Source organism: Primulina huaijiensis, chromosome 9 (assembly GCF_012295235.1).
Source record: "Primulina huaijiensis isolate GDHJ02 chromosome 9, ASM1229523v2, whole genome shotgun sequence".
Taxonomy (NCBI): Eukaryota; Viridiplantae; Streptophyta; class Magnoliopsida; order Lamiales; family Gesneriaceae; genus Primulina; species Primulina huaijiensis.
This window is the reverse complement of record NC_133314.1, coordinates 18,467,456-18,483,174: the sequence shown is the minus strand read 5'-3', so window position 1 is coordinate 18,483,174 and position 15,719 is coordinate 18,467,456. Positions and strand designations below refer to the sequence as shown.

The 15,719-nt window shown below is 36.0% G+C and overlaps 2 protein-coding genes across 2 annotated transcripts; one reads left to right on the top strand and one right to left on the bottom strand.

The window, feature by feature from the left end:
- The first annotated feature begins 1,388 nt into the window (after window positions 1-1,388).
- On the top strand, window positions 1,389-4,728 carry LOC140984906 (conserved oligomeric Golgi complex subunit 4-like). Its single transcript, XM_073452594.1, has 2 exons — window positions 1,389-3,023; window positions 3,994-4,728. The coding sequence occupies exons 1-2, from the start codon at window positions 1,431-1,433 to the stop codon at window positions 4,621-4,623; spliced, it is 2,223 nt and encodes a 740-aa protein (XP_073308695.1). The 5' UTR covers window positions 1,389-1,430; the 3' UTR covers window positions 4,624-4,728.
- Window positions 4,729-14,044: 9,316 nt separating this feature from the next.
- LOC140984613 (putative UDP-glucuronate:xylan alpha-glucuronosyltransferase 5) lies at window positions 14,045-15,613 on the bottom strand. The gene is made up of 2 exons (XM_073452160.1): window positions 15,068-15,613; window positions 14,045-14,949 (listed from the first exon to the last, which is right to left on the bottom strand). Exons 1-2 carry the CDS (start codon window positions 15,606-15,608, stop codon window positions 14,045-14,047), a joined length of 1,446 nt encoding a protein of 481 aa, XP_073308261.1. The 5' UTR covers window positions 15,609-15,613.
- Window positions 15,614-15,719: the final 106 nt, after the last annotated feature.

The window sequence follows — 15,719 nt, the reverse complement described above, 5'->3', positions numbered from 1 at the left end:
TAATGAGGAGAGTATCTGGCATATTGGCTCTGATCTGGGCTATTCAATTAATATCCCGGGTCATCCATGACTCGGATCTTTATGAGGGTATCACCACCTATCCTTAAAATAGTCGGGCTAGAGTCTGACTCGCTGCTCCGATCAGTCATACTTGTTCTTTTATAGAAAAATAATTTAGAATGTTAAGAACATCGGGGGCTTCAAATATCCCAAAGATAAGACGATATACCGGGGTCTGATACCACTTGGGCTTAGGATAATATGTCGGGACCTCATGTCTCTCGGACTTAAGATATTTTGTCATTTAGTATCCTCGGCTGACAGGACTATTGTCATGATGACATGTACCCTAGCATTAAATCCCATCGAAAAACGTTCCGTATTCCGAGAAATCGATAAGTCTGACACTTTGATATTTGCGCATGTCCTTTCATCTGCCTGTACAACTTCCAAGATCCATCTCGATCGTCCGATTTACTCAGATCAACGGTGAAGATTAACCCCCTCCCCTTATATATAGTAGCCCACCTGTTTTTCTAAAATCACTTGCAAATTCATATTTGTGGCCGAACTCTTGCAAATTTCTTTCTCGATTCTCCGACGTGCGAATTCCTCCATCTCCGACGATCTTCCACTGCTTTCCTTCCCCAAACTCGTAAGTTTTCTTCTTTCATTAAAAATGTCTGATTCTACACGTCGGAGAATTGGAGCGGAGTGCGGTAGACTCGTCACCGGAGCGGAGTGCGGGGGACTCTTTCATTAAAAATGTCTGATTCCCCAGTTTGCTTCTTTCATCCATTACCCGAATCTTATGGGGTATCAATGTAGCCTACAAATTTATCATGCTAATGAGATGTTTTGACGCAAGTTTTATGATACTCATCCCTCGCAAGAATCCATTTTATGTCATGAAGAATATTCGATACAAACTTGTACCTCTACTAGTCGGATGATGCAAAATTTGTTGACTGGAGTTAAAAGATGACCTCAAGATTACAAAATATCATTTTATAAACAATTTAAAAGAAATTTTAAAGTTACACTGAATTATACAAAATTAATAAAAATTAGTAAAAAATATACATGTGTTGGTTGTGTTATTATTTTTTTTAATCTGATCAAATAATACTAAATAAGTAAAACGAAATTATTTTTAAATTAAAAAAATTGTTCAATTTAAAAAAGAAGTTTTGTTTAGATTTTTGTCTATGTAAAATATGGAGTGACTTGAAGATATTTTTAATAAAATAAAAAAATAATTATAAAATTAAATATTTTAATATCTACTAAAATAATTTTTCAGGGAATTCAGCACTTAATAATAACATAATATAAATATTCCTATTTTAAGAATATTTTAGAATTCTACTGTTGATTTTGCTCACGACTTGTTCCGGAGAGGTACTGAGTCGTCACTTGGAATACGACTCATGGCATCTACACCGATGACTGAGGCGGACGCCGACGCCACCATTAATTCATTGTCTGTACAATTCGGCACGGTGGAAGCGCTCGAGCACGTGAGGAAACTGACGGACGTGGGAGCCACGACGCGTCTCCTTTACCAATGCATTGCCTATCAGCGTGCGCTAGATTTGGAGCTCGAATCTCTACTTTCTCAGCGCCCCGATTTGGATCTCCAGCTCTCGAATCTCCACAAATCGACCGAAGTTTTGGAGATAGTGAAGGCTGACTCTGAGTACATGCTTTCCAACGTCTCCTTAACCTCCGCGCTCGCTGATCAGGTATCCGACAAAGTCCGCCAACTCGACCTCGCTCAATCGCGAGTTCAAGACACGCTCTTCAGAATAGATGCCATCGTCGACAGATCCAACTGCCTGGACGGCGTTCACAAATCTCTTCTCGCCGAGGATTTTGAATCTGCTGCATCATTCATCCAGACATTCCTCCAAATTGATGCCAAATTCAAAGACTCCTCAACCACGGATCAGCGCGAGCAGCTCCTTTCCTATAAGAAGCAATTGGAAGGCATCGCCAAGAAGAAACTTTCCTATGCTGTAGATCAACGGGATCATCCCACTATTCTCCGCTTCATCAAGCTCTACAGGCCTCTCGGTCTCGAAGAGGAAGGCCTACAGATTTATGTTCAATACTTGAAAAAGGTAATTTCCGTGAGATCAAGAATGGAATTTGAGCAATTGGTAGAACTTATGGAGCAATCGAATAATAACACTGACGTAAATTTCGTTTCTTGTTTGACGAATTTGTTTAAAGACATTGTCTTGGCTATTGAGGAAAATATTTCGATTTTGATTGATTTGTGTGGCGAGGATGGTATTGTCTATGCCATTTGCGAGCTCCAGGAGGAATGTGATTCGCGGGGTTCTATCATTTTAAAGAAGTATATGGAGTATAGGAAATTGGCGAAATTGACATCTGAGATTAATTCGTATAAGAACGACTTGCTCTCTGTTGGGGTGGAAGGGCCGGAACCTAGGGAGGTTGAGCTGTACCTGGAAGAGATACTGTCATTGACGCAATTGGGTGAAGATTACACAGATTACATGGTTTCAAAAATAAGGAGTTTGACCTCTGTGGATCCAGAGTTAGGACCTCGAGCTACGAAAGCTTTTAGGAGTGGGAATTTCAGTAAAGTTACGCAGGATGTAACTGGTTATTATGTGATCATTGAAGGATTCTTTATGGTGGAGAATGTGAGGAAAGCAATTCAAATAAATGAGCATGTGCTCGATAGTCTTACCACGTCTATGGTCGATGATGTGTTTTATGTGCTGCAGAGTTGCTGCCGGAGGGCTATTTCTACCTCCAATATTAACTCCATGATTGCCGTGCTGAGCAGTGCTGTGAGTTTACTAGGGGGTGAATATTGTGAGGCGTTGCAACAAAAGATGAAGGAGCCTAATCTTGGGGCAAAGGTTTTTTTGGGTGGTGTTGGAGTGCAGAAGACAGGAACAGAGATTGCCACTGCCTTGAACAACATGGATGTCAGTGGTGAGTATGCCTTGAAACTTCGCCACGAGATCGAAGAGCAATGCACTGAGGTACATACAGACTTTGTTTCCCTTATACGTGTGTTTCATCATCATCAGGATAGCATATTCTCACTAGTTGCGGGGTGATACGTGTGTTTTTCTTATTTCTAAATGTGCTTCTGCAGTTATTATTAAGTTTTTATTTGATATGCTATATGTTACATGTTTTCTGAAGTTCTTTGGGAGCTATTAGAGAAACTACAGTCAGTGACAAATGATGGTTGATATACTCGGTTGACTGTAAATACCATCACTTGCATTTGGCCTGCGGATTTCTGCTGCTGGCAATTATGGAATATCTTCCAGAATATAGTTTGCAGTAGTGAACTTGATGGCCAGGGAGAGAGTAACATTGTATAGGATTGCCTTTTAAGGTCTTCAATTTTGTTTGTGGTTAGGATCTTTGTCAGTCATGCTACTCTATCTTGAATAGCTGAATAGATTGTATTTCAATTAAAGGAATTTGCTATTTATTTTTTTTTTAAGTACTTTGTTTTGAATCTAAGCTTTTGAACAAGGAGAAAAATGGTTCAAACTTATAGATGAGGAATAGTTTGTGATTATAAACTTCATAGAAATCTTCATACAATATCGGTTTTTAAGTTGTATTCAAATTCGAATGCATGAGAAGGATTTTCGTCCCAGACACCGCATGAATTTCTCATGTAGTGATTTGTGGCAGGGTAGCATCAATTTGTCAATATCCGCTTATTTTGACTGTCCATGTTCATTATTTTTGTTTTAGATGAATTATTTTTGATGTTTATACTGAATGTATCCCTGCAACCCTGGTTAGGTGCTCAAGTACATCTTTCTAATGTTAATGATTAAGATGTTCTCATGGGACATGCGTGAATGCTTTTTCCCCAAAATGTATGCCTTAAAAACCATAGGATTCTTGTTCTGTGTTTTCTCCACTATCTTATTCCTTATTCTTGGAAATATGTTGAAAGGACTTACTTCAGTTTCCTTGCATCAGGCGTTCTCTGCACCTGCAGATAGAGAGAGAGTTAAATCTTGCTTATCTGAATTAAATGAAATGAGCAACAATTTCAAGCAGACGCTAACGTTTGGAATGGAGCAACTTGTGTCATCCGTGACACCCCGAATCAGGCCAGTATTAGACAATGTGGCAACAATTAGCTATGAGCTTTCCGAGGCAGAATATGCTGACAACGAGGTTAACGATCCCTGGGTGCAAAGGCTTCTACATGCTGTTGAAACCAATGTGGGATGGCTTCAGCAATTGATGACTACCAACAATTATGACACTTTTGTACATCTTGTTATTGACTTCATTGTGAAAAGGCTCGAAGTCATCATGATGCAAAAACGATTCGGTCAACTAGGTGGCCTTCAGCTGGATAGAGATACCAGGACACTGGTCAGTCGTTTCTCGAGTATGACCCAGAGGACTGTTCGAGACAAATTTTCTCGTCTCACCCAGATGGCTACTATCCTAAACTTGGAAAAGGTCTCTGAGATTCTGGATTTCTGGGGAGAGAACTCAGGTCCCATGACTTGGAGACTGACTCCGGCTGAGGTTAGACGAGTATTGAGTCTAAGAGTGGATTTCAAACCTGAAGCCATATCTGCTCTCAAATTGTAGCCCTTGATTTTCTCTCATGTTTTTTTTGATCTTGTGAAGTTAAAAGTTTTAAATTTGTACAGTTGTAGCTTCAATCAATGTACTAATCATGAGTTGAGTTTATTTTTTGAAGTTAAAATTTTTAAATTTGTACAGGTTAACTGGCAAACTAGCATGTAGTAGGTACCCCAACCTCAATCTAAGCTCGAACTCGAACTCATATTATGAATGATACAAATATGATACAAATTAATTAATTAGACAATCCAACAAAAATTAAAGTTATGACAAATATATGATATTAATTATTTTTCCTTTCTGTTTTCTATTTTAATTAAGAGCGTTTTACTTTTTTTAGATTTACCTAAAACACCATCCATCTTAGCAAACTACATTGTTTTACTACCTTATAATAACATTTATTTTTATATTTTATTTTGTTTCGATTATTTCAATTTCAAAAATTACTAGAAACGTGAAAAATCATAGTAAGGAATTAGAAGTTAAAATTCTATAATTTTTTTAAAGACATTTCGGTGAAAATAACTATTCTTCTTCACTATACAAAGTTGATATATATACAAATACATGGAAAAATAATTTTACATGAATAGCGGAAACAAAAAAAGTATTTACTGTTGAAAAATTATTTAAAAATGTGTTAAATATTTGTGTTGAAAATGTGAATGTTGAATGTTGAAAATTAGGTAAAATTAGGTGTTGAATATTGAAAATTAGTGTGTGATGATGTAGGTAATGATGTATTTTATTTTTGGATTATTTGTAAAAATTTTCTATAAATAGATCTCTCATTTGTGAAGAAAATCACAATTGAGTTGAGAGAAAAATATTATAAAGTGTGTAGTGTGATAATTTTGAGAGTTTGAGATTTTTACTTTTTTACCGTAAATTTTTACTTTTTCACAACACGTTATCAGCACGAAGCTCTAAAAGTCCTCCATATTTTTCCAAGCTCCGAACAGAAGAAAAAGGTAACAAAAGTAATAATATTTATTTTACTGTTATTTATTTATTGTTTATATATGTAATATATAATATAATGTTATTGTTAGAAATAATAAAAATAATTTTTTCAAAAACTTGTTATAAATCCTGGGAGGATGTTAAGACGACATCCCACACTCCCGGTAAGGGATACGACAAGTATAAAAGCCTATAAGGTTTTTTAAACAAAATAACTTATGACACCTAATTATAATAATGTGATATGATATACATAATTATTTAAATATGACTAATATTATATACACCATATTATTACCATAAAATTATACAAATACATACATTTATTTTCTTATACACCAACGGTAATAAACGGTAACAAAACGGCTAGTTTTTGCTCTATAAATACAATCTCACAAATACATTCAATCACTCCAACTTTCTCTTCTTCTCTAAAAATTATTCTTCATCAAATTTTCGAAGAAAAAAAGAAGATGGCTTTCACGAGGTTATTTTTAATTATTTTGGTTATCATACTCACCAGTCTTGTATTTATCGGAGAATATCCTCCTCGTGTGTTTTCTTTATTTTTACGAATACTTGTACTTGTTGTTTATCCATTACTTTGTATTGCAATATTCATTAACTAATAAAATGCATCGTAATTTTTAGTACCACCATGGCAAACTTGGCAAAGCTCGAATTCATCGCTCTTGATATTACTGGGAAAAACTATATGCCATGGACTCTTGATGTAGAAATGCATCTTGAGTCATTGGGTCTAAGCGAGACCATTAAAGAAAATGGTATATCTTCATCACAAGAAAAAGCAAAAGCTATAATATTTTTACGACGACACCTTGATGAAGGTTTAAAATGTGAATATCTCATCGAAAAAGATCCCATGGCTCTGTGGAAAGGATTAAAAGAGAGATTTGAACATATAAGGGAAGTTATACTTCCGACCGCCCGTGATGAATGGAATATGTTAAGATTCCAAGACTTTAAAAAAGTCAGTGATTACAATTCAGCGATGTATAGAATAATCTCGCAGTTAAAATTTTGTGGACATGAGGTTACAGAATCGGAAATGCTTGAAAAAACATTTTCCACGTTTCACGCATCAAATATAACACTACAGCAACAATATAGAGTGCGTGGATTTGCGAGATATTCTGAACTCATCGCCTGTCTTCTTGTGGCGGAAAAGAACAACGAGCTATTAATGAGAAATCATCAGTCCCGACCCACTGGATCAACAGCATTTCCAGAAGTAAATGCTGTAAGTAAAAATGAATTTAAACCTGGAAACCAAAATCAAATTCAAAGACAAGGTTTTGGTCGAGGTCGAGGTCGAGGTCGAGGTCGTGGACGTGGACGTGGACGAGGAAGTGGTCGTGGTCGTGGACGCGGCCGTGGTTTTGAAAATAATCGAGATAGTTATTTCTATAACTCATCTCAAAATAACGTCCCAAACCATCCACAGAAAAGGCATCAAGAAAACATGAGTGTTAATGAAAATCACTCGAAAAGATTTGAAAGTTCTTGTTTCAGATGCGGCACTCCAGGACATTGGTCTCGTATTTGTCGAGCCCCTGAGCATCTTTGCAAACTTTATAAAGAATCGATAAAGGGGAAAGAAAAGGAGACCAACTTCACTGAGCGAAGTGACCGTTTGAGTGATTCAACTCATTTTGATGCTGCTGATTTTATGAATGATTTCTCTGGAAATGATCAATATGTTGGTGGGATAGAAATGAACAATATTGATGCTGCAGATTTTCTCAATGATTTCTCTGAAAATGAACAATATAGTGGTAGAATATAAATGTACAATAATTTATTTTTCATGTATTTATATGATAATGTTTTATTGTACAATTATGATATGTGTTATATTTAAATATGTATTGTCATTAATTTTTTTTCATTGCATATTTTTTGAAGTTCAAATATGGAAAATGCTATGAGCAAAGCTGAAGTTTGCATACCCGATAGTGGTACAACGCACACTATCCTCCGAGATAAAAGATATTTCTTGGAACTAAAACCAACAAAAACAACGGTGAATACAATATCAGGTCCTGTAGACTTGATTAAAGGATGTGGTAAAGCACAATTTTTGTTACCTAATGGTACAAAATTTTTGATCAATGATGCTTTATATTCACCACAATCGAAAAGAAATTTGTTGAGTTTTAATGATATATATTCCCATGGGTATGATACTCAAACAATGAATGAAGGGAATGAGAAATATATGTGTCTTACCACATATAAATCAGGAAAGAAATATGTGATTGAAAAACTACCAATGCTCCCTACTGGATTGCATTATACACATATACGTCCCATTGAATCAAACATGGTAATTGATAATTCTTCAATATTAACCAATTGGCATGATCGATTAGGACATCCTGGTTCAACAATGATGCGAAGAATTATAGAAAATACACATGGTCATCCATTGAAAGACCAGAAGATCTTTCAGAATAATAAGTTTCAATGTAAAGCATGTTCTCTTGGAAAACTTATTATAAGACCATCACCAGCCAAAATCCAAACTGAATCACCAATGTTTCTTGAACGTATTCAGGGTGATATTTGTGGACCAATCCATCCACCATGTGGACCATTCAGATACTTTATGGTATTGATTGATGCCTCCAGCAGATGGTCACATGTATGTTTATTGTCAACTCGAAATGTTGCATTTGCAAGATTACTTGCTCAAATAATAAAATTGAGGAATCAATTTCCCGATTATACAATCAAGAAAATTAGACTTGATAATGCTGGTGAATTTACTTCCCAGACTTTCAATGATTATTGTATGTCTATGGGAATCATTGTTGAGCATCCTGTTGCTCATGTACATACTCAAAATGGATTGGCTGAATCATTGATTAAACGTCTGCAAATGATTGCTAGACCAATGATTATGAAAACAAAGCTCCCTATTTCTATATGGGGACATGCAATTTTACATGCTGCTTCATTAATTCGCATCAGACCAAGTGCATATCATAAATACTCCCCATTGCAGCTTGCATTTGGTAAAGAACCAGACATTTCTCATCTGAGAATTTTTGGATGTATGGTGTATGTGCCTATTGCACCACCTCAACGAAAGAAAATGGGACCTCAAAGAAAGATTGGAATTTATATTGGTTATGATAGTCCATCGATCATTCGATATCTTGAACCACAGACAGGCGACGTGTTCACAGCACGTTTTGCTGATTGTCATTTTAATGAGGAAATCTTCCCAATGTTAGGGGGAGAACAGAAACATACCGAAAAAGAAATTACATGGTATGTATCATCATTGTTACATCTGGATCCAAGAACAAAACAATGTGAAAAAGATGTACAGCAAATTGTGCACTTGCAAAGAATAGCAAATCAAATACCAGATGCATTTGCAGACACAAAAGGGGTAACTAAATCATATATACATGCTGCAAATGCCCCTGCTCGAATTGAAATTCCGAAGAAACAAATTGAAGATAGTCATGATGTCATTAAACGCCTGAAGCGTGGAAGGCCAGTTGGTTCCAAGGATAAAAATCCTCGAAAAAGAAAATTCATAGAGAAACACAATGATCACAAAATAGAGAATGATGTTCCTGAAGAAACACATAATGATCACAAAATAGAGAATGATGTTCCTGAAGAAACACATGATGATGAAAATGTTTTGTCAGAACCACAAACTGACGAGAATCATGAAATCTCTATCAATTATATTAATACTGGAAAAATATGGAACCGAAAAGATATAGAAGAAATTGATGATATATTTTCTTATAATGTGGCAATCGACATCATAAATGATAATGAAGATCATGAACCAAAATCTTTTGGTGAATGTAAAAATCGGCAGGATTGGATAAAATGGAAAGATGCCATCCAGGTTGAATTGGATTCGCTAAATAAACGTAATGTTTTTGGACCTATAGTCCTTACACCTGAAGGTGTAAAACCTGTTGGATACAAATGGGTTTTTATTCGAAAGCGAAATGAGAAAAATGAAATAGTAAGATATAAAGCTCGACTTGTTGCACAAGGTTTTTCTCAAAGGCCTGGAATTGATTATGAAGAAACGTATTCTCCTGTGATGGATGCAATTACGTTTCGGTATTTGATTAGCTTGGCAGTATCTGAAAATTTAGAAATGCGTCTTATGGATGTTGTTACAGCCTACTTATATGGATCACTTGATAGTAATATATATATGAAAATCCCTGAAGGATTTAAGATGCCTGAAGCACAAAGTTCAAAACCCAGAGAATGTTATTCTGTGAAATTACTAAGATCATTATATGGGTTGAAGCAATCCGGCAGAATGTGGTATAATAGGCTAAGTGATCACTTGATGAAAAAGGGATATGTAAATAATTCAATATGCCCTTGTGTTTTCATTAAGAAAACAACATCCGGATGCGTAATTATTGCTGTATATGTTGATGATTTAAACATCATTGGAACAAATAAGGAAATTCAAGAAGTTGTGTCATACTTGAAAGAAGAATTTGAAATGAAGGATCTTGGAAAAACCAAGTATTGTCTGGGTTTACAAATTGAACAAAAAGAATGTGGAATATTTGTTCACCAGACAAATTATACAGAAAAGATCCTTAAACGTTTTAATATGGACAAATCAAATCCTTTAAGTACTCCAATGGTTGTTAGATCATTAAACATAGAAAAGGATCCATTCCGTCCATGTGAAGATGATGAAGATATTCTTGGTCCAGAAGTACCATATCTAAGTGCTATCGGTGCCCTTATGTATCTTACAAATTGTACAAGGCCTGATATATCTTTTGCCGTAAATTTATTGGCAAGATTTAGCACATATCCAACAAAGAGACATTGGAACGGAATTAAACATATATTCCGTTATCTACGAGGAACGACAGACTTGGGACTTTTGTATTCAAAAGATGCTAATCCAAGTATAATTGGTTATGCCGATGCTGGATACTTATCTGATCCACACAAAGCACGTTCTCAAACTGGATATGTATTTACTCGTGGAGGCACTGCAATTTCTTGGCGTTCACAGAAACAAACACTTGTAACAACTTCATCAAATCATGCCGAGATTATTGCACTACATGAAGCAAGCCGTGAATGTGTGTGGTTAAAATCAATGACTCAACATATCCAAATCTCATGCGGATTATCATTCGACGAGAAGCCTGTGATACTATATGAAGATAATGCTGCATGTGTTGCTCAAATGAAAGAAGGATACATAAAAAGCGACAGAACTAAACATATTCCTCCTAAGTTCTTCGCATTCACCAAGGAGCTTGAGAAGAATAAATGTATTGATGTTCGTCACATTCAATCAAGTGAAAACTCATCAGATCTCTTCACAAAGGCACTTCCTACGACAATATTCAGAAAGCACATATATAATATTGGGATGCGCAATCTACGAAATTTGTGAAGAATTGTTCGTGTCAACATGAGGGGGAGTTTACGTGACTGCACTCTTTTTCCCTTACTATGGTTTTTATCCCAATGGGTTTTTCCTAGTAAGGTTTTTAACGAGGCAGTATAAAAACACGTAATGTATACAATCATTATGATCATCATCACAAGGGGGAGTGTTGAAAAATTATTTAAAAATGTGTTAAATATTTGTGTTGAAAATGTGAATGTTGAATGTTGAAAATTAGGTAAAATTAGGTGTTGAATATTGAAAATTAGTGTGTGATGATGTAGGTAATGATGTATTTTATTTTTGGATTATTTGTAAAAATTTTCTATAAATAGATCTCTCATTTGTGAAGAAAATCACAATTGAGTTGAGAGAAAAATATTATAAAGTGTGTAGTGTGATAATTTTGAGAGTTTGAGATTTTTACTTTTTTACCGTAAATTTTTACTTTTTCACAACATTTACAATAATGTTGTAAAATATTTAACGTGACACACTAATGCAGTAATGCTATAATCTTTACTGTCACACTTTTAAGATAAAATTCGATTACTGATGATGTCAGGGTGAATCGGGTGAGTTAGGTCAGGACAATCTACCGAATCTGATAAGAGTTTGTTTAGGAAAATGAGCAAAGATATATGTCTTGTGGTGAAGGTATATCTTTGTATAACATGGCTGCAACCTTGACCTGCGAACAAGAAGATGAACTCGAGAATGGATGTCGGAGAAGTGTCCGGCGTGACCACTTCGATGCTTAAGTCAGCAAGTTGATGGTGAATGATAAAAGCTATATATGTGAAATGCTAAGAGTTCCGAATTTCAGAATCCAGACTCTCCTAAATGAGATGCATACCGACTATTTTTAGGAAGAAATCCCATGATTACCTTGTTTTCAGTGTACACCTTCTAATTATAGTAAAATGGCTGCTCATACCCTACTTCTGATGACTTCTTTGACACGCCAAACACTTGTAGTTCTAACAGTAATTATTACCAAACATAAGGCAACCCATACTGATGCACTCGAGTGAGATGCGCTTCTCGAGATAACCAGGGTAGAAAGTTCACGAGAGCTTGCATGAGAGCCCGAGCGTCTGGTAGCCCGGGTAGAAGATCGATATCTCGGGCACTCATCTGCCCGACTTCTAAAGAAATAATCATGCATATTGACTTTGATTCGGACTATATATCTAGGGTTATCCATGACCCGTGCTATTATGAGATAGCATCAGTTACTAATTCATAAAGAGATATAATTGGATAGATTTTTTTTATGATATAACAATTATCTTCTTTTTTATGATTTACCAACTAATTTTTCTTCGTTTTTCACCACGATCGACTCGGGTTCTGCCAATATGGATATTTGCATTCAATATATCTTCAGTCAAATATTGAATCTTGCACAGAGAAGAGTCTCTTTTGTAAATAATTCTCAACTGAGCAGAAATAATGAGCTTCTCTATTGGATTTTTCGAGGCTTGCTGGTGCAGTAATGTGGGCATTTCTGCACGAGTAACAATCACAGATGGTGTCAAAGTTGTTGCAGAGGCAGCAAAAGAGAGTTGGCGATGGCTTTAGCATCATTCACAAGATTAAAAAAAGACCAGAATACTGACCGAAAAGGTTGAGAAATACAACTGACAATAAATTTTTTTATTGTTTGAATACTTGTCGAAACTTGGATGGTTACGAATGAAGTGAGCACCCGTATTTATACCACTCAATCTATGAATGAATGGCTAAGATCGAACTAAGCCTAGGGTGGAGATTAAATATGGGGAGCAGGAGGGCGCACGAGCTGAGGAGAAATTCGGGTGTCAGAGTGACCCTCCATCGGCGCAGGATTCTCAACCGGAGATGACAACCAACTGATATCATACAACACAATATACCAATCCGAACACTCTTCCTTATTACCGATACTCTCCCCCACTAAAAATATCTCGTTGTATTCACTTTCCATGCCAAGGTGATTGTCAGTATAATTTATTTATTTTGTGAATTTTAGCTTAGAATAATACTAAAAGTACAACTAATATATGATAACGTCAGGTATATACTCGGCCAGATTTAGCTCATTCTGTAGGTACAGTGAGTAGATTCCTTTCAATATCGGGAAAGGAATATTGGGCTGCAGTAAAATGGATATTCAGATATCTACAAGGCATCTCTAAACATAGATTGAGTTTTGAGAATCTAGACTTGAGTTTATAGGCTACACAAATGCAGACATGGTAGGAGATGTTGACTCGCGAAAGTCAACATCAGGATACCTGATTACATTTGCAGGGAGAGCTGTGTCATCGCAGTCAAAGTTGATAAAATGTGTATCATTGCCAACCACTGGAGCGGAGTTCATTGCAGCAACTGAGATGCAAGGAGTTGTTATGGATGAAACATTTTTTGGAGAAATTAAGTTTTGTGCAAGATCAATACATGTTGTTCTGTGACAGTCATAGTACAATTTATCTTAGAAAGAATCTTTCAATGCATTCAAGATCAAAGTATATTAATGTTCACTATCATTGGATACGAGATATATTAGAGAATAAATTGTTAAAGCTTGAGAAGATTCACGGTGATGAAAACAAATCAGATATGATGACCAAGACATTGCCGAAATAGAAGTTGAAATGCTGCAAAGCTGTTGCAGCTCATCGAATTCACAAAATGTGCTTGAGGGGGAGAATTGCTAATATTCAAATCACCATTATGAAATTCAACAATACACTTCGACAAATAGTTAACATATAATGTGAGTTAGTATAAAATGATTGGTTTGTTTATGTAAGCAATAATGTTTTATTTTTTGTTTTCTTTCCTAAACTTCATCTTTAAAAACAATATTTTTTCATTTCAAAATCACATCAGAAAACACAAAATCCTCTTATCTACGAGAACAAGTGTAAAAATGAAAATGATTATATAATATGAGATTTCTCAAGGAGTATTTATCCTTGGAATGAATAGAATTAATAGAAAGAAAATGAGTGTTTATCCTTTTTATAAAACAAACTATTCGTATGGAAAATATGTATTAGTTAAATCATGAGAAAAATGGCTTCTAGAGTCTGTGATTTTGATCTTCCAATGACCATCAGGATAACTTCCATTCCTAGCCATTTCTCTGTACATTCTCACATTGGCCTCCATTTGAGGACTCAACTCACAATGACTCCTAAGTTCAGCCGGCATTTCGTCGTAAATTCGCCACCATATCCCATGCGCGGAGTCACTACCGAAACGTTGATTTTCGAGTACATCCCAGTTACAATCATAATCTTTATAGCACATCCATGGCTTCAATCCTAAGTAATGCAAAGCATAAGCATCGGCAGGGATGTCTCGATTCCCATCTAAGATCGCGATGAAATCCTTGAGAAAATTCAGCTTAGTTGGCAACCTATGCCACCACATGAACATTTCATTAAGAAATCCTTGATCCCCTCCATTGTAAGATACTACTCTATACCTTTGCTTCATTAACGTCTCGAACGTGCAAGTGGATGGCTCGATCAACATGAATCCGGAGTTGAAAACATGCCTGCTGTTCCCAGAAGCAGATAGTTGAGGATACGCGAAGAACCCGTCGGTGTTGCGTAGGATGATGAAGTCAGAATCAATGAAGATTAGCTTGTCATATTCCACAAGTTGCCATATCCTGAGTTTGCTGTAGTTCCATTCATTATATGTTCCTTTCTGCGCATAAGGGCTGTGTATTCTTTGAATGTGCTTGATTTTCCATCCTGCTGATTTTAGGTTTTCTAAAGATTTCTTGGAAATGAAATCATCAACTAGGAGGATTAGGTCTCTTGTTGTGTTGGATTTGATTATACTTTGGGCTAAAGTTATTGCACCACAGACATAATCTTCCGATGAATGAATCACACTTACATATGCTTCTTTGGGATTGTGGGATGCTGTCCAGACATCTGAAACGTCGTACGAGGAGATACATTGAACTTGTGAATGTTCATGACGTAAATAGCAAGTGCATGGGAAGATAAAATATCATGCCCAAAAGAAAAAAAATATTACCTGGTTTTAGGTATGGAGGGGCAAGCTGACATGAACCAACGGGCATGAGCACCTTTTGTTGTAACCTTCTCAAATCAGGCTTATAAATCCAATAATTATCTTCATGCCACAAGAGATCATCACATCTAAATATCTCCAACAAAGGACCACAAGATCCAATAAACACTACAAAAACTTGCCCATTTTTCTTCCTCACACTTCTGACCAGCAAGTTGGCCACAACTAAATTCACTTGCAACCTTAAAACATCCTCGAATGTTTTGCTATGTTTCCCTCCTCCACAAGGAACGTTAGCCACAACCAAATCCAAGTCTCTGTATTCTTCGAAACTCGGCATCGGAATCTCCGGACAATCTAGTGAGTCCCATGGCAAACTTTCATCAATCCATTGAGGAAATAAGTCGCTCCATTTTATATTCTTGGAAATTTTCTCAAAATGCACATCGACCATGTCCGCTTCTTGATCTCCATATGTTGTTTTTTTGCCTATTGAAGGATTCGTAGTATGAACTAACCCGATTTTCATTCTTTTGTTATCCATTTTTCTTGACACGATCTGGTACCATCTTGGTTTTCTATTACTTGTAGGAAAGGTCAAATTTAAGGAATTATTTTTTGGTTGGTCTAAACAATTTTGATGAATTCTTTCATG